The 18,964-nt window shown below is 46.2% G+C and overlaps 1 protein-coding gene across 1 annotated transcript; it reads right to left on the bottom strand.

Annotated features, from left to right (window-relative positions):
• Window positions 1–16,791: 16,791 nt before the first annotated feature.
• On the bottom strand, window positions 16,792–18,748 carry rpl18a (ribosomal protein L18a). The gene is made up of 5 exons (XM_079734841.1): window positions 18,698–18,748; window positions 17,868–18,047; window positions 17,600–17,729; window positions 17,255–17,364; window positions 16,792–16,968 (listed from the first exon to the last, which is right to left on the bottom strand). Exons 1-5 carry the CDS (start codon window positions 18,713–18,715, stop codon window positions 16,876–16,878), a joined length of 531 nt encoding a protein of 176 aa, XP_079590967.1. The 5' UTR covers window positions 18,716–18,748; the 3' UTR covers window positions 16,792–16,875.
• Window positions 18,749–18,964: the final 216 nt, after the last annotated feature.

The raw sequence follows: 18,964 nt of genomic DNA on the forward strand, positions 1-18,964 counted from the left end.
CTCTCTCTCTCTCTCTCTCTCTCTCTCTCTCTCTCTCTCTCTCTACCTCTACCTCTACCTCTCTCTCTCTCTCTCTCTCTCTCTCTCTGGCTCCGGTTTAGGGCCTCTTGCCTGGAAGAGGAAGCCTGATGTGCATGGTCTCTCTCTGGGCCATGTAATCGCGGTCCTCCACAAAGTATGGATGTGGAGCCCCTACCTCATGGATGTCGAACCCCCCATCTGAGCGTTGGCAGCTGCGCTGTTCATTTTCTGCCGAAGAACATAATGCTTACTGTTCTTCTTTTGATTCCGATTTTTGTATTTCTTATTTAAGCTGTTCTATTCTAAGATCGTATCGCGTTATTGCGGTGTTGTTTCCCTAGTCGAGCCCTTTGCATTGCTGCTCGCATGAAAAGCACTTTGTAAATAAAGTTTTGTTGATTGATTTGAAACCATTCGAACCTGTTTGAGTCTCGCTCTGTGGGACGGGCGAGTTTATAACGGTTATGATGATGACGGGTGGGAGGAAATTGGACAGAGGTAGTTGTGCCGTCGTGCCACTAGAGGTCAGTGCTGACAACATTTGCGGACTATCACGGATGGTCAACAGGCCTCTGACTTAGGGCTTTGACACTGAATCATGGGTACAGTGGAGCCAGGCAATATCCCGAGGGAACAGGGGCTCACATCCCATCCTGGGCAGGGACTACATTCAAATCAATCTATCTCCTCCTAATGGGCCTGTCCCATTTATTCAGCCGGGACCGGCATCAAATCCCTGCAGGTAGAGAACAGGCTGGATGGAATTTGGGAACTGAACCCAGGGTGGCGCCAACATAGAAGAAATCCCCTTCCATGCATCAAACTCAAGACAGAGAACATGTGAGGCTTTACATTTAGAAAAGGAACATAAACAACCATTAAGCAAGGTGATGTGTGTGTGTTTCACAGACACTGTCTTTCATTATTGCAAATCAGAATCAGCCAGACCTTTGGAGGGCTTGGGCCATTTAACACGTGTGTGTGTGTGTGTGTGTGTGTGTGTGTGTGTGTGTGTGTGTGTGTGTGTGTGTGTGTGTGTGTGTGTGTGCGTGCGTGTGTGTGTCAGGTTGTGGGCTTCCTTCCAGCGCTGCATGTGTGCGGGTTACATGCTTGAGAAAGTTCAGACCCCCCCCCCCCGTGTAATTATTTCCACTGCTACTCTGCAGTGGACTCTACTCGCTGCCGGACTCACTAAGGGCCTTCCTGAAATGATTTTCTTGGAGGGTGGGGGGTGAGGGGGTGGGGGTGATACCTTGATGTGCTCGGGGAACAACACAGAGCCTCTACAGTACCTGGGGTACCTCCCACCTCCTATCACTCCATGCCTCCATTTGTTTTCCTCGGGGGGTGGTGGGGGTTGATGATTACTGAAGTTCGGGGTTCGCTGTGTGGCCTGTGATTGGTCGGTTTCAGCTAAGCCACATGGTTCGCCGCTGGCGCTGACATCGCTCACCTTGACTGGGTACTCCCTCAGGAGGGAGGTGAACATGAAGGTGCCCTCCCCCCCTCCTCTAAGACCACCGGCTCCGGGAGTAAGCGATGAGCCTCGCTTGCTTCCATGTCTTGTTCTCGGCTGGTGGCAGTGGCAATCCCCCCCCCCCCCCCCCCCCCCCCCCCCATTCTGGATCTTGTTGGTTTTTCCGACGGGTCCACGGTTCTGTGACTTCCCCCTCCCACCCTGGTGGTGGTGGTGGTGGTGGTGGCGGTGGTGGTGGTGGGAGTTTCTAAGATGGATTGGGCCTGTTAAAGTCCCGGGCCGAGGATGCTAAACCGGATGACTGCAGCGTGCTCATTGTTTACGTTCCCCCCCGCGGTGGCCCCGCCGAACAGGGGCTCCATTCAGCGGCCCGACCAGCAGTGTGCGTGTGTGTGGGTGTGTGCGGGTGTGCGTGTGTGTGTGTGACTTTGGGTGTGTGTGCGTGCGTGCGTGCGTGTATGTATGTGAGTATGTGAGTGAGTGAGTGAGTGTGTGTGCGTGTGTGTGTATGTGCGTGTCTGTGTGTGCACGTGTGTGTGTGTGTGTGTGTGTTCCAACCCCTCCTTCGTCGCTCCTCCACCTCGTCTTCGCGTGAGCTCAGGGTTGCGCAGCCAAACGGTGCGAGGGTGTCTTTGATTTCGGTGTTCTCTGCGTTCCTTCGCTTTGGTTTTGCTTGTTGCTTTTAATACACAGCGGGCCTGGCCAGTCCCTTCTACTGATAATAAACTCCCATGATGCATAGCGCCTGAGAGGCTAGACCTCTCTCGGACCCGAGGCGTGGTTCTATTAAGGGAAACGTAATACAGACGCCCTGATTTCTAAACGCACGGCGTAAGGAGATTTTTCCCATTTTGAGAGGGGTTCAAATCAAGGTGTTTTGTCCTTGTGTCTCTCACCATGATTTCCTTTTCCCTAAGTTGTTATTGTTTTGGGCTTTCACCGCGAGAATCAAACAAATACGCAACTGTAAAAGTGCTTTTTATTCCACGGGTCAGAGTTTGAAATCGACTTGATACTATTAGCTTATTATGGTTGTGATGCCATTCACCCTATCCAGATCCAATCAACACGGCTTCCTCCACAGCTGCTTAAAAAAACGCTGCGATGACGTTCACTTGTTCCCGCTGGAAGGCTTACCATTACATCCCATAATATCACAACACGCTCCCATTCTCACAGCTGCCCGCAATGTTTTGTCAATTTGGCACGATCCAATCAAATCCTACCGGATCAAATCACCGTTCTCATAGGTTTTGCCCCGTGGTAATTACCGTTTTTCACCTGGAAGTACGTCACACTGTGGAAGCAATACACGGTGAAACTCCGCTACACGTTTTCTTCATGGCACTTAGGGGGAACCACTTAACTCTCTGAGAGCTTTCTCAGGTCTTTCAGACACTGCTCTGTTTATTCAGACCTTTCCCTGTGATGAGAGTGTGTGTAACTGTGATAACACGAAGCTGTGATAACAAAAGGGTAGCCCTATATGAGAAAATGCTTAGCCGGCACCATATGGGCCGGGCAGGACTCTTTGTACAAACTGGACCGAAACGAGATTCTGCTTCACCTCTTTGTTTCACTAACTCATCAGAAGGATCCACACATGGCTTCGCTGGGAACCGATGGCAACGTTGTCCACTCTCCCAGGCAGTACGGCCCCTCACAATATCAATTGTATGGTATTGTGTATGTTGGGGCCGTCCTTGCATTGATTCATTAACATGTTGATATCTTATCACTGATTGATTATTATTGCTTCCTAAACTCAACAATGAAATGTAATCATCTAAATACGTGTGCCTGTGATTAACTAATTGCGATGGCGTGTACATTGCAATTGTGAGAGTTAGGTTTAATAATACGTCCGTGGGGATATTTGAAACCCTGGAACTTGTTTGGATGCTTGCGGATCGTTTCTTTAACTGTAATGACAGCACAAATGTGCTTAACCCAAACCAACCAGTTTGATTTCAGGAGGCGTACACAGAGAACTTTATTTCTTAGTGCTGGCACACAGACTGGCTTTCCAACTCGAACTGATTCGAATAGCATGTGGTCGACCGAAATCTTTTAAATCCCACTTAATAAATACTGATTCAAGGGAAATACAAGGCTGTGTCCTGTCTTAACAAATAGGTCACGTAATCACGGAAGAATGGTCAGGCATTGGCATTCACACACAGTAGAAAATGCAATCCCCTCGCCATGAAAATCATACGCATAACCTTTCTCTAACGTTCATTCCCCCCCCGCCCCAAACCCAAAGCAGTGTTTTGGGTGGCAGCGAGGGTGTCAGCGTCGATATCGGGTAATTGAACACGAATAAGAGTTCTTAAACGCACGCATTTTTATGTAATCACTGTCATTATTGGGGCAACTAAAATAATCTGGCCCCATTAAGAGCTCTTTCGAGGCCCTCGGTCTACGCCGGGCAGCCTCCACCTCCAGAAAGCCTTTCCCCGCGGTGGATTCCTCCGCCCGCTGGCACCGTCCCCCCGTCGGTAACCGCAGGCCCCGGCGAGACCCTGTGCTCCGGGTGCAGGATGGGGGTTGGCTCGGGTGGGGGTGAAACCGCTGGGGTGGCGGGTGGGGGCCGGGGAGGGCGGGGATGATCAGCTGTCAGGACCTTGGCCGCTGGGAGGGCAAAAGCACAGGCACCACTCAAGCTCCCCCCAAAGTAAACCTGTCAGGAGAAACTCATTCTCGCTTCTTTTTTTCTTTTTTTTGCGCGCAGACAATATTTATAGTGTGCGGCGCGATGCGCTCTCTTCCACACGTCCACCTTCCCGACCCGGACGATGTCATGGGGAAGAGAAGGGGCGCCGGTGCCGTGCAGTCGTGCACTGCGTGTGTGAAGTAATGGACTCGGATCTGTTGGAAAAACATCCAACGGGAGTTGTTTTTTTTGCCGGAGTTGCGTTCGGCTGTCATCTGGTGATTTGACAGAAAGGGGGTACGTAATTTAGGAGAGGTCTTGTTCAGTCGTGCGCGCGCACACACGCGAGTACATGCGCGCGCACGCGCACGCACGCGCGCGTACGCCCACATGCGCACACACAGCGTCAGCCCTGGGCCCGAGGGTTTGCGGTGCCCGATCGCTAACCACACTCTCAGCTCGGTGGGAAAGGTAGACAGGAGGCAGCGCTACACGGCCGCAGCAGGGGCTTTCAATACCACAGGAGCGGAGGAACCCGGCGTGAAATACGACCGAGGCTGGCTTGATCATCCGTCGAGACTCCAATGTGTCCAAAGTGTTGCTCCGGGATCTGCCAAAGCGCTCTTTTCATGCACAAAAACAGAGCCAATGAAATCGTGATTATAAAAAACAAATAAAATAAAATATAATGTCCACATGAAAAGTTTCTTTGTGGGGGGAACCTTGGACCTCCAGTGTTGTTTTGGGTCATGTTTTTGGGGGGGATCCAGCTACCTCACTGGTTGTATTTGGAACATGACAGCCCCCTCACTCTGGGGTCGGTGGCGAGGGCGATCAAGTTATCGGCCCCTGGGGGGGGCTGGTGTTATCGTTCCTTAAGAGGCAGAAACCAAATTGAATTCAGGGGTTTGACCTGAATAGGAGAACAGAGGTGCAGGGGTTCTTGCGTTGCCCCCCCCCCCCTCCCGTACTTTGTCCAGTCAGGTTTATTTGTATAGGCCTTTCTCATGTGGCTCAGGAGGTAGAGCAGGACGGCTGGTAACTGAAAGGTTGCTAGTTCGAGGGTCGAGGTGTCCCTGAGCGAGGCGCCTCGCCATGACTGCTTCCGACGAGCTGGCTGTCGCCCTGCGTCGCTGACACCACCGTCGTTGTGTGAATGTGTGCATGAATGGGTGAATGTTAGGCCACATTGTAAAGCGCTTTGAGTGGCCGCTGGTTAGAAAAGCGCCGTATAAATGCAGTCCATTTACAGTTTTCCATCAGAGTTTGTCTCAAATGGGGCTTTCCCGGGCTTTGTTAGATCCATAGGGGGGATCCTTCCTTCCAGTGATGGCTCGTGGTGCCGTTTGCAGAATGAAGGTGAAAGCTGCAATAACTATTACAGTCATGGAGCCATTCATCTGAAGTCCGTCAGGACAGAGCGTGCAATTAGGAGCGGTGGATTTTCAGACCAGAGAAGCTGAAGAACAAACACAATCAGGCCCAAATCTGATAATCTGAGTAAATAGGCGTTCCTGGGCTGAGATCCACACCAGTCACATCTTCAGCGTGTGAAAATGACCCCTGTTCTTGGGTTTTAGGTGTTTTTATCTGGGTCAACAACATCGACAAATCCCTGGTATGCGCTTAAAAAACCGAACCTCCTCGGTGGTCCCGTGGCCAATAGAGAGCGCCACGGCACAGCAGGTCTGGCAATCATACCGCACTTTCTTCTAAGTGGAGCAAATTCTTCAGAGACGTCCTGTAGATTGGGTGTTCCGGGCCATAAGAGAAAAGCCTACTAAACCAGACCTGGCCAACGCGATCTGCTCCATTTGAATCCTCTGTTTGTGGTGCTTTGGCTGGCGCGGGCCGCGTTATCCATCAAGCTAGCGCTTAAATTTTAAGGTTGTATTTATTTAGTTGAGCGTAATTCACTTACTCTATGCTGAGGGTAGGAGCTCTGGGAAGTGCAATGGATGCAATGTTTGACTAATAATGTTCAACTGATGGTCATCACGTAACAATGCAAATATGCTACAGCAGTAGCAGAATTTTGTTGCCATAAACAAGTGCAAGGCTTTTCCCTCTAATTTTGGAGCACGTATTCAGAGAGGACTTGTCCAGTCCTAAGCCTGACAATGACTGATTTATGTGATTAATCCACTTTGGTTATTTAGCAGGCTTTGTTCCTACATAAATATAAACATTTACAGCGTGTCCGAATACAAAGAGTCCAACGAGGCACCTTGATTGAAACATCGATTGAAGCTGATGAAATGAGCGCATATTTGTGGTACTGGCTGAAATTTGCGTGTACTGTATTTAGATATTCATTCTTTTTTTTCTGAGACGGTTTATTTTGCCTTCTTTCAGCACCTGAAACCCAAAGAGTAAAAAAAAGTCTAAATTATCCCCCATCTCTCTTTCTCTTCACGGGGAAACGTCCTTCCACAAATCAGTTGCACAAACATCATTCTCAAAATTGGGACAAATTGAATAATTTGTCCCAATTACCTGAACAAACACACACTTCCACGCATGTAAAATGGGATTAACGAGCTGTGCTCACTGTCTGTTGACGTTTTTAAAGGGGGTCCATTTTAGCTTTCCACCTCTAAACCAACATCCTCTCGTCCTCAGGTCTGGTAAGTGGTTCCTCCACTCACAAACTCCCAGAAACCCAACCAACGAGAGCCACCGGATCCTGGTCCGACTGGGTCGCTTGGATGCTTGATGCCGCTCCTAAAACAACCTTCAGAGACTTTGAAGTCTGAGAGGACACACACACACACACTAACACACACACAACAAGATTTAGTACCTGTGGTGTCAAGCCAAGACCACCAAAGTAGACATTTACACACACGCTTCAGAACCAAAGGTCAATGCCATGCAGTGGCACTGTCTGCACACACCCAGGATACTAGGCCTACAATAAAACATGGACAACGCGTTCCTTTATTAAGAACTCAGATATATGGCTACTTTTCCGCCCTTGGTGGCAAGTTTACTGCATAACATTGTTCGATTTATGAAGCTGATTTGCAGTTTGTTTCATTATATTTTGCCAGGGTGTACCAATTTTGAGTAAGTTCTTCATTCTTGGAGCATGTCTAGACACAAATCATGGGAACAATACCACATTACAACAATGAGCATGTATGATTCAATGACATGTAGCCTGTGTTTCCTCGATCCTCGGACCATAGTCTTTGTAGAACATATTTTTGTAATCAGGGTGTTTCAACAAATAAATAAAAAGGCCTTACTTTAGAACATTTCCCTGCATAATCTTTTATGATATTCCAATTATATCTCATACTAGGTTACCGTTTCCCAGAATTCCAGAGAACTCCGGCCAACACATTAAAATATTACGGAGAAAAACGCATGCGATTAGAGAAATGACATTAAGCAAGTAGTACACACGTCAGGAGCGATAAGTCCATCACCCCACCACCCGGTCCAGTGTTCTGCTCCTCATGGCTCCTCATTAGCTATTGTTAACGTTCCACCGCTCGGCCTTATGGGAAATAAGGCAAATATTTCCAGGGCTAGGATCAAGGCCTTGTCTTTTCAACTGGCAAGGGGCATGTGAGGAAAGAAGAAGACAAAAAAAATAAAACCTTGGTACAGTGAGAAGACAAAACACATGTTGGAACCCCGGCACAGAAAGGCCGACTGTGGAGTTCCTTGATTTTTTCCTGGTAATGATTCCGCTCTGGGGACCATTCCAAAGACTAAAGACGTCGGCCATCGAGAGGGATTGTTGTATATGTGTGTGTTTGTGCGTTTGCGTGGGCGGACAGGCCCCCTTGTTTCTCATGGTGTTTACATCCTGGTGTCAAGTTCCTTCGCTCACTAACACCTAAACGCTCTCCGTTTGTTTGGCCTTCAGCCTCTCACATCGGGGCGTCCTCTGGATCCGAAGCGTCCACTCCAGACAATGATAGATGACCTTCATCACACCCCCCGGACCCCCCTGAACACCGTTCGGCTCTTCCCGTTCTCCTCTCCTTCATGATGTACTTTTTGGCCCCGTCTAAACGCGTCCAAACGCGTACCAACAGCGCGATATCTTCTGTCCAACTTTACCCCGGGGGAAATAGTGCCTGCTATTGCTCCAGGCAACGTCTGAGGCCGGGTCAAGGTGTAGGTGGCCAGAGAGAGAGAGAGAGAGAGGGATGGAGAAAGAGAGGGAGAGGGCGAGGGCGAGGGATAGAGAGAGAGAAAGAGAAAGAAGGAGGGAGAAAAAGAGAGAGAACGAGAGAGATTGAGAGAGAGAGAGAGAGAGAGAGAGAGAGAGAGAGAGAAACTGTCTCAACCTGCCTCAGGAACAACTAAAGCAAAGCCAGGGACCTCTCTGCCTCTTCTCAGCGTCTGACAGCTCTGCGTAGAGGTGGTCCCTGGGTTGCTGGAGTACACTGCGTTTTGTGACACAGCAGCGAGTACAGAAAGCCTTCTCATTTCTGCAGCGCAATATGAGCGAACCGGCAAGGTTAGTCGGTTCACTTTGTCGTGTGCTTATGGAATGAAGGGTCGGGTCTGGTGAGAGCGAGCACATGACAGAAGACCACGGAATTCATCTCCTGTGTTTTTTTCTATAGCCGCTGTGATGTGGATGCAAGTTGTGCGTGTTACGGCTTGACTTGCTTTTCCATCAGTGTGCTCAAACCCGGTCAGAGGAGTAATCGTCACCCACTGGGTGATGATGACTGCTGCTACTTCTGCCAGGAACCAATCCATGAGTCCCTGTTTGAAACATGTGTGTGTCTATGAAGTCTATAGCCAAGGGGACCAATAACTGAAGCCAGGACTAGCATGAGCTGGATATTCATTTACGTTTGTTAATTTTTGCAGATATTTGTATCAGAAGTGACTTCCAAGGAGGCGTAGCTTATCAACGCATCGATGGATACAATATGCATACTTTTAGGATTATTGAGCAGATCAATCCCAAATAATGAATAGTACATCTAGTGCATTAAGAAGATGCTTTTATGCAAAGTGACTTAAAATAAGTACATTTGTCAGAAGAAAGAGAAACAATAAATCGGTATCGCTTTTGTGTAATATAATATTGAGAATGGCTGCATCATTTTATTGATATATATTTCAGGCCAAAACCCAATACCTTAGGTTCCCATGTATTATACAGGCCAAATGTCGTCTGATTGATCTACGCTGAGGAAACAAACCAAGAAAAGAAGAAGAGAGTAAAAGAAAATAAATCGCATTCCGGAAAGAAATCACTGAAGGCCTTTCAAAGACATTGTCATCGCCTGTCTCCACAAGCAGAGCGAGCCCCAACCTCTCTACTCATCACCATTCATACATTGTTCTGTACGCCATATTTCTGAGCCAGTCTTTATTGGTCCCAAAAAAAAGCTGACACAATTGCAAATTGCGTCTGGTCCTTGTTATAGTTTGGCTCTCTGACCTATTTCAGTCCTCCCCTTGGACCGTATCCTCCTCTGAACTCGTACCCACTTTCACGTCGGAGGCTAGTTTTCGATTACAGTTTATGCGAAGATATTTCATCCTCGTATCACCACACCAAATATTTATTCAATATTTAAACCTCCAATATCTCAGGTTCAATTTCAGGATACTTTGCTGCCGTTGTTGGATTTCAACATTCACATGATTTGTCCAACATCATCCGCACGCGCCAACACGCACTTGGAGACTGGGGCGAAATGTCTTCAGACGGATAATATGGTCGCGATCCCCGGGCGCATTCGTATCAGCCCGAGAGAGGTTTGATCGATGACAACCATGTGTTACAGACCTCTGCTGTCATGAGAGCCAAACACTCGCCAGCACTTCCTGAGCGTGTGCCAATAGCAGCGATGAGAACTTCACAGGCAGTTAATAAGCAATAAATATCCGACTAAATAAAAACACATTTTGAATTTAAAGCCGCTCCCTCGTGTGTGCGTCTAAAAATACAACACAAAGCGAATATTGCAATTGTTTCTGTGGCTCTCAGAGTTTGGTTGCATTTGTGTGTGTGTGTGTGTGTGCGTGCGTGCGTGCGTGCGTGTGTGTGTGCGCGTGTGTGTGTGTGTGCGTGTGTGTGTGTGTGTGTTTGTGTGTGTGTGTGTGTGTGTGTGTGTTTGTGTGTGTGTGTGCATGTGGGTATGTTTTGCAGAGATCCATACCGTCTTTATCAACTGCATTACCAAACTGCATAAGTTCCCCTGGATAACAATGAAAGCCGTCATAGTTGGCGTTAGTATACCGTGTTATTCCTCACGTGACGGTCGCCATCTTGCCTCACATCTAGACATGTCACACAGCGTCGCTCCTTGAACACAACAAGGCCAATGTATTAGGCTAGTGTTTACACAAGGATGTGTTTTTAATGCCCCATCCAACATCCCTCCCAGCCCCATACCCACCCTCCACCTTCCTTGTCTGGGGCAGTGGAACACTTGCCATATTTCAGCCAGAGTTTGACTACTTGGCGGCCCGTCCTCCCAGCTTTCCTTCTCCGCTTCTCTGGACGAGAGACCAGAGCGGCCCTGACCATACCCCACCCCCAATCCATCTGAACTGGCGGTTTCTCCTCCCAGTTCCTCTCCAAGAATCATGGAGCATGAGCGCACTGAGCCCTAACCAAACACGACCCCCTGTGCCAAAGAGATCGGTGCTTCAATAACCCTAACTCCTACCTTCAATCCCCTTCCCTCCTCCATCTTCTTTTTTTAGGTGACTCTTGTTTGCTCGGCTACCGCTCTGAATTATGGGATCGTTTTTGAAGTGAGTGTGTGGCACAGGGAGAGACGGCCATGGTGTTCGCTCACTTCAAACCTCTCGGTCCTCAAATCATTCAAGTTATTCTTCTTGCACGGTTCTCCTCTGACCTTCGGTGTTCCGCCACCAGCCTGGTCTTTCCTTGTCTCGACTCCGTCCCTGATTTCCACCCTGGCGCCAAGGCTGAAGAGTGTTAAAAAAAAGAAAAGGCAAAAAATACCTCCTCTCCTCTCCTCTCCTGCTCCCTGACACTGCCAAAGCCACTCTCTAGAAGCTTTTGAAGCGCTGCATTGTAACAGATACAGATGGACCATGAGTTTAGAGTCGCCTCTCCTTCGTTGTGTGTGTGTGTGTGTGTGTGTGTGTGTGTGTGTGTGTGTGTGCTTGTGTGCGTGCTTGTGCACGTGTGTGTGTCTATGTGTGTGAGTGCGAGGACCCTCACAGAGAATAATGTGCTCTCTGTAGTTCCAATTTGCCACTTCATTCTGGGGTTTCTAGGAAGGCTGACAGCAGTTTTCATCAAAATTAGATTTTAGATGACAGTTGGCTGGCCTCGGCGATCCAACCCCCCACCCCCCTCGGCCAAACAGGCAATAAACGACAATCCTGAGAACTGATGAACATGGACTGACTTCAAACAAGACTTTCCATTACCCTTCTCTTCTTGTAAAAGGGTTTCGTTGTTATTTAATTTTTTTATGAATTAATGTTGACTTTAGCAGAGATATGCTAATGTATGATTCATTTTCATAATACCCGAATATCCAATACCATGTTTTGCTACAGTTCAAAAACAAATTTTAAATGTTTCATGAAAGGCCTGCAGAGATGCTGTAACTATATAGTCTCTTCTATTCTCTCAATTGCATTTCTTTATTTATTGAGAATAAAAACAAGTTGACATTTGATGGGGTGGGGTATGATGAACGCGCCTTTTTCACGAACCACAGACTCTGACGTCAACCACAACATATACGTTATGTAGAAGACAACTCCATCTTGATCGCTTGTGAGAGTTATCGAGGCTGTATTTGCCTTTGTTATAAAAACCTCACCCACACCACTGACCCTTGATATCACCTTCATCCTCATCCAAATGCCGACAGCCCAGGGAATCTTGGCTGACCGGGAGTCTTGTGAACACAAGAGGAAGGTGTTTGGCTCGTCATGAGTCAGATCTCAGCCTACTTCAAGGCGGTTGTCATAGTGCACTGGTTTGTGTCCACAATCTAGTCCTTGATACATGGGCTTATCTTAAATCCAGTGAACCGTCAAAGTCTAAATTTAAATGAGTGTGAGTAGTTTGCTTCCAAGGTGATTAACCACCATGAGGGGGCTCCTGGAAGCTGTGCTTGGATTCTTGGTCTTTCGATCAAAGGAAGGTTAAGATCTGCCAAAAAAACGAATTTGACAATTCCGCAAAGTTTCTTGCTGATGGTCCCAATCGCTCATAATACTTTTCTTCAATGCATTCCCAGAATCCGATTAGACTTCCCTGTATGTGCTTGCACTTACTATTGTTTCAATTTACTTATTTAGCGGACGTAAGGAAGTTAAGAGACACACATCTTGCTTTAGGGCCCCACACGCAGGGTGCAGACTTTGACAATCGAACCCGTGCATTTCGGCTTTGAGTCTTACAACCTCGGCACGCCGCTACAGCGCTTCTGTACTAATTAAAAACAACCTTTATTGACTCGCCAACCGCTGGACCCCAGCGACCCGACACTAACAGCCCTGTGGACGCTGTGGCTTGAGGCTTGGTCGGCGGGTGGGGAGGCCACATCTCGGTAAACATGGCCTGGGCCCCACTGTGGTCATGTCTGCAGCACCGCTGTGGCTCTGGCTCACGTCTCCCAGACCGGTTGTAGATCAAGCCATGCTCGACTCATGCATGAGCCTTCCTCTCTGGAAACTCTGTTTCAGACCCAACCCTAGTCTTTACAGGACACAGAATTGCCGATTTGTAAATTCGCAAAAAATGCAATACTTTTACAATATCATAGCAACACAAATGTCTTTAATCACATCCCAGTCTGTTATTTTTCTCTCCTGCTAACATTGACTTTATTGAACATTGAACCATAGCATCACACAACGGCACCCAGTTAGTTTACAACGACGTTCCCCACTTAGTCTCTGAGCAACCTCTATGAGTCAAGAGACAAAAGTAGTCGACAGCAGTCGCCATGGCAGTGAGAGTGCATAAATAGTATAACTTTACTTTGTCTGCTATAATTTCCCCATGCTCATCATGCAGTAAAAAAGTAGTATATTAAAAATGATTGCCTGCGGTGTTGGTATAATGTTGCTTTGAACATCCGGCCATACAGTTCCCATCGCATTTGTTAGCACATGCACATGTTGCATTGCACACATACAAATGTGTTCGTACCCTTTTTGCTTGAAAGTGGGTACCCTACGTTTAGTAAGGATTGTATACAAGTCCGACATAAAAGTACAACAATTTATTGAAGTTAATGTAAGAGTCATCAACATCATTCATTTATTTTGTCAACCTTTCATCCAGAGAGACAGAGAGAGAGAGAAAGAGAGAGAGGGACTCGAGTGTAACATTAACTACATCAATACACGCCAATTATACTCAATAACCTCCACGCACATGGCCATGGCCTTTGTGGTGACCAAGACGCACGGGTGCCGGGTTAACGCCAACGAGCTCCTTTTGTTCTGGGAAATATTCCCGACACACAAATCCTATCCTCTGCTTTAATACTGGAGATCTTAATAGATCACAAATGACGGAAAATGGTTACAGTGGGTCCTCTCTCGTAAAGTTGTGGCTCCGCATTAATGTTTTGATTTACCATCTCTCCTTTTTCTATGTGTAACCCCCCCCCCCCCAAAAAAAAAATCCCCCTTCCCTACGTTATTTAATTTAAGTCTTGTTCATGGGATTTTCCTATTGGGTTAATGATAGATGAGCGAATATAAATGTTCTGTGACTCATTGAAAAAAATGCAATTCATAATTAGGTCCATCAGGAGGGTTGTCTCTTGCTCTCTGACCTGTGTGACAGACACACACACACACACACACACTGTACACAATTGCACGCACACACACATACATATACTGTACACGCTTAAACACACACACACACACAAAAACATACTGTACAAGCTTACACACACATACTGTACAAGCACACACACACACACACACACACGACACGCACAAACACACAGATACACTCACAGACACAGGTTTTCTTATGTCCAGCCCATATACTATTCATTGTCCCACCTTGTCAACAGGCACAGCATGTGGTCGATTAATGAGTGAACCGAGCAGTCATAACGAACAGGCCCTGCTTTATATCTTTATTCTGTCCACTTGGAGCAGAATGAGGCAGAGAACATAGTAAAAACCTAACTCTAATAAACAGGGACATGCTCTTAAATATCACTTTTGTACGTAGCTGCCTAGCTGTCTGCCGTACTTGATTGTTTTTGTATATTTTGGGAAAGCTGTTGAATGTGGTTGACTATTACACATATACTATACTTTAGATACATCAGCCGACATATACAGAAAAACAAACATAGTTGACAGTTGTCACCAAAAGTCATGATTAAAAGAGGCCTGTATTCTCCTAACTGATTGCTAGTAACATTGTTCGATAAAAAATTTCTCCACAAAAAAAGAATAGACTATAAAGTGTCAAAAAGACGCAATAAAATCAACTTAACTGGATTGATTTAACCTCAAATACATATTGTTCTGGAATGGAAGACTACTGTTAACAATGATTTGTGGGCTATAAATCTAGCCTTGTGGGAATCTTAACAAATCGGCCAGTGTTTGTGCAATGGACAAGAAACATATGAATTAAATTAAGATAGTGTGTCTCCTTTAGTGATAGTGTGTTTCCTTTTCTGTGTCTATTTGAACATGAATGAACCTAACTGTAACTGTTTATTGTCTAATAACAAATGGTCGTATGGGGAGGATATGGGTTGTTTCGGTGTGAGGGAGAGTTTTTGTCTGTCCCCTCGAAACCGAGATGTTTCATCTCAAGGGGTTTCCTCTGAATAACATTGAACATAAATTGAACATAGGATAAAACAATCATGCATAAAACAATAGTGTCAGATATTCAATCCATTAAAGGATAAGAAAAATTGGCCGGAGCGAATTGAATCAACTGTTAAGTGCTGGACCACCTAGTTTACTAAGCTCATGCAAAGATGAAAGTCAGAGAGCCATCTGGAATATGCTTTGGTGTTTGTGACTAAGGATTCATGGAATGTGCTTGCTAATTGGCCAGCGTCTGGAGACCCATTTATATAGTGTATACAGAAACTTAAGTATGCTCACGTACTGGGGCTCATGCTCTGTGTATACGTTGGCAATGTTAATCAGTATTATCTCCAAGTACCCCAACACATACAGGAATATGGCTCCTAGATTGTACCATTCACTTTTGGTTTAGACTGTAAAGGAGCATTTAAGCGCACTGAGAACACATCTGTATATAAACAGGGGATTGCGTCCCGCTTGGGTTAGTCAATTTCTCCTCATTTTTCAGATGCTTTAATCCAAAGTGACCGAATTAATTCAGACACAGCTCATTAAGGAGCGGTAGAGGATATCAAAGTATATTACTCAAGGATGCATGCATGGTAGACTCTGGACATTAGGGATAACTTCTGTTCTCTCTCCAGGATGAAATCTCTGTATGAGTACAATCAGCTGCACAACTTATCTAGGTCTGAGCATGGCCTTTTCAGCAAGTTTAATGTTTGAGGAACCTGTGCTCCGAAAGGCTTTCAAAGGGAAGAGTTGTTTTTTAAGCAATTACACAATGAAATGGAGTGACTAGGAGTAATCAATTGTAGGACTCTTTGACTCATCTTAATTTAATTGAGGGAGGCGTTCCCCCTTTTTGGTATTTACGGTGTGAGAAGGCAGGGAAAATGCCATGTCTTAGGGAAGACTGCCATCGTGTGGTCCAAAATTCCTGGTCGACGATTTTTCCTAATGGCCTAAGATTGGCTGTTCCTCGGTGGAAATCTTTTTCCTGTAGACCAGGCAAGAGCATTTTGTGCTACAAAAATATATGCACAATGAGGGAAGTGGAGTCTCAGGATTTTACCATAAGTAAATATGCAATACAATGTTATTAATTTAAGTATACCCACATTTAAAACCACACCACGAAAAATGACAAATCACAGAAATGCACTAAAATTCTTTATTCTCTTCATTTCAAATTACAGCCATTGGATTAAAATTCTGCTCATTTTCCACAAAATGCAGACCCCAATGTGGCCTTTACTGTTGGTCTTCCGTAAACTGCATAAAAGAGAATTTACTTTAATCTTGCAGAGTAGCTCTCTGGGACCGGTATTGCCAATGTGAGGTACATCAATAAATCTCATCCATATTCCTAACCACTGATCAACTTCTGCTTTATGCCCACCTACCTTGTGAGAATCACACAGAAGCTCACCCTATATCAAAATAGGGGTAAACCGTACAAACGTAATGACTGTCCGTTATTGCTTTAATGAATCCGATGTACAGACAACGCCCATAGCGCATGTATTCGTCAGGGTGACCAACAGGATTCAAATGGAACCGAGCGTTCTATGAATGTTTAGGCCACGTTTGTTGGACCTTGGATTCACTTTCAACGGCACTGCAGCATCAGAGAAAGGCGACAAGATTCAATGATTGCTTTTTGCACAACGCATTAAGAGCCTGCCACTTGTTAGACAGGGCCTTGGGTTTGTGTGCATACGAGCCTAGAACTACAAGCCTAGAACCTCAGGGATTCATCGAAAACCTGGGGGTTCTCTACAGACAAATCTTGGACGAGAGAACGCTTGTTACTTCTGTGTTTCAGGAAGAAGAAAGATTCGAAAGGCCATTTGTTTTCAACAAGTTTTTATTATATAGATATAACAAAAACGCAAAGTTTTTATGTTCCCGCACAATGTGATAGACAATTCCTCTAGAAGAAGGTGTTTGGCCTCTTGGTGGTGAAGCGGGGAGCATGCTGGCGACGCAGAACTCTGTGGGGCAGAGGGAACTTGATCTTGGAGTCCTGCAGACAAGAAGTTCAGGGGAAACCACTGGTTACGGTCGGGCCAAAGATTTACACTAGGAACAGTACATCGACAGCAACACCCGTAGTTTACTAGACAACATTGACAGGCAGCTGTGCATTAAGACTACATTTAGTCGACATAAGACACACGGAAACCCAGTTAAGGCAGACCCCATGCACTTATGATCCAGGACCAGCCTAGTCCGCCATCATTGTCCTCCAAGAAGAGGAGAAGAAGACGGTGGCTTGGAAAACCCGCGAGTGTGAATGGGGGAGAACTCACGTGGAACTGCTTGATTGCCGGTCTGCGACATTTGTTGGCGGCAATTTCTTGGACCTTCATGATCTGGATGGCGTGAGCACGGGCACGATGACGGGCTCCCATGTCGCGGTCTTAAAGAAAAAGAGAACACGTATAAAAAACAAAAAACATGGCAGCTGGACACTTCTACCGACAGGAACTCTTTACATGGCCATAATCCAATTCACAAATGATTAAAACACCTGCGTTTTAACTCGAGTCAAACTATTCATGAATACTGCACAATAACCGGATGATAGGCGAAAACAATTTGAAGATGGGATGGCACTTTGAACAGTGGTAGATATTTAGGTTGCTTCTACTCACAGCACTGTGTGACAGCTCCAGAGGTGGTCAGATCCCTGTACTCTCTGTACATGTTGTGGGTGCCACTGCGGGAGTCATAACGCAGCCAGATACCGAAGTTCTTCACCTTCAGCGGGGTCTTCTCGTGTACCTGATGACACAGACAGAAGTCTCTTAAGCAACAATGGGATAACGGATAATTGACGAGACTTGCAACAACGCATCCCGCATGGCTCATCAAGTGGTCCCATCACGGTCACCCGTTGACGTGAAGGAGTCGTTCTCTTACCAGGCCACAGTAGACTGTCTCGCCGGAGGCCTTCTTCATCTTCCTCAGCTGGGAGACGAAGTACCAGAAGCGGGACTTGGCCACCACATGATTGGGGGCGAAGATCCTCATGCGGTACAGAGGAGGAGCGATGAGCTTGGCCGAGGGCAAGAGGCGCCCGACCACTTTATATTCCCTCAACTGTCAAAGTGAAGAAAAACCAAAAAGTTAATTCATGCAAGGGCATAGGAGTTACAACGTTGTTCGGTTAGGGCGACGTGTTAAACCTTGGATTCACTTTCAACGGCACAACAGCTTCAGAGAAAGGCGACAAGATTCAAAGATTACTTTTTGCACAACGTATTAAGAGCATGTCACTGGTTGGACAGGGCCTTGGGTTTGTGTGCATTAGAGTTTAGTATAGAGTTGAGTGTCCGGCCGACATCAACACAAAACGAAGCGCTTGTAGCGCGAATGAGGCCACGCAGCTCACGTTAGCATTATCGCTAAAGCAGCTACCGGCTGATCGGGCTCAATAGGTTACAGTGGTATTTTGCTGAATATAGCATTTTCGAGATGCCAGTTGGGCACCAGTAATAACTTGTATAAAGTCATCTCGCATGTGATCGTGATGTGGAGTATAATTTAAGAGCTCCCATCGTCCACATGGCAGAAGAGACGCCATGTTGTGTCGGCAGGAGCCTGGACGCGTTTAACGTTATAAATCTAAAATTAACTTTAAATGTCCATACAAGTCAGCCCCAAACCACCACTGTATCGTTACTCAGCGATATTCTTCCAAAAGAGCCGTGTGAAACACATTTAAAACCACAAATATAACGTTTACGTACTGTTCCCGACGCCTTCATGGTGTCTCTCGCGGACTGCCACAGTAAAAGAGGAAGTAGTTGGGCGGAGACTCCGCACGTCAAGTACGAAAAGGCAGGGCTTAACGAGATGATACTATTTTTTGGCGGCGATAATAAATATATTTTTTGTATTTTTTAATGTTTGGTTGTCAAAAAAAGATATTTTTAAATGCATCATTCTAAAATACATTCATTTTTAATGTCAGTATGAAGTAGAAATGTGCAAATGAAGCCATTCTGACATCCGTT

The sequence above is a fragment of the Pollachius pollachius genome (genome assembly GCF_949987615.1).
Source record: "Pollachius pollachius genome assembly, chromosome: 4".
Lineage (NCBI taxonomy): Eukaryota > Metazoa > Chordata > Actinopteri > Gadiformes > Gadidae > Pollachius > Pollachius pollachius.

Bases quoted from the DNA above. Each gene is read 5' to 3' on its own strand.
- rpl18a (XM_079734841.1), bottom strand. The intron at 17,730-17,867 runs GTAAGAGAACGA...CTGTGTCATCAG, and splicing joins AGACAGTCTACTGTGGCCTG to GTACACGAGAAGACCCCGCT. The intron at 16,969-17,254 runs GTGAGTTCTCCC...TCTTGTCTGCAG, and splicing joins CGGCAATCAAGCAGTTCCAC to GACTCCAAGATCAAGTTCCC.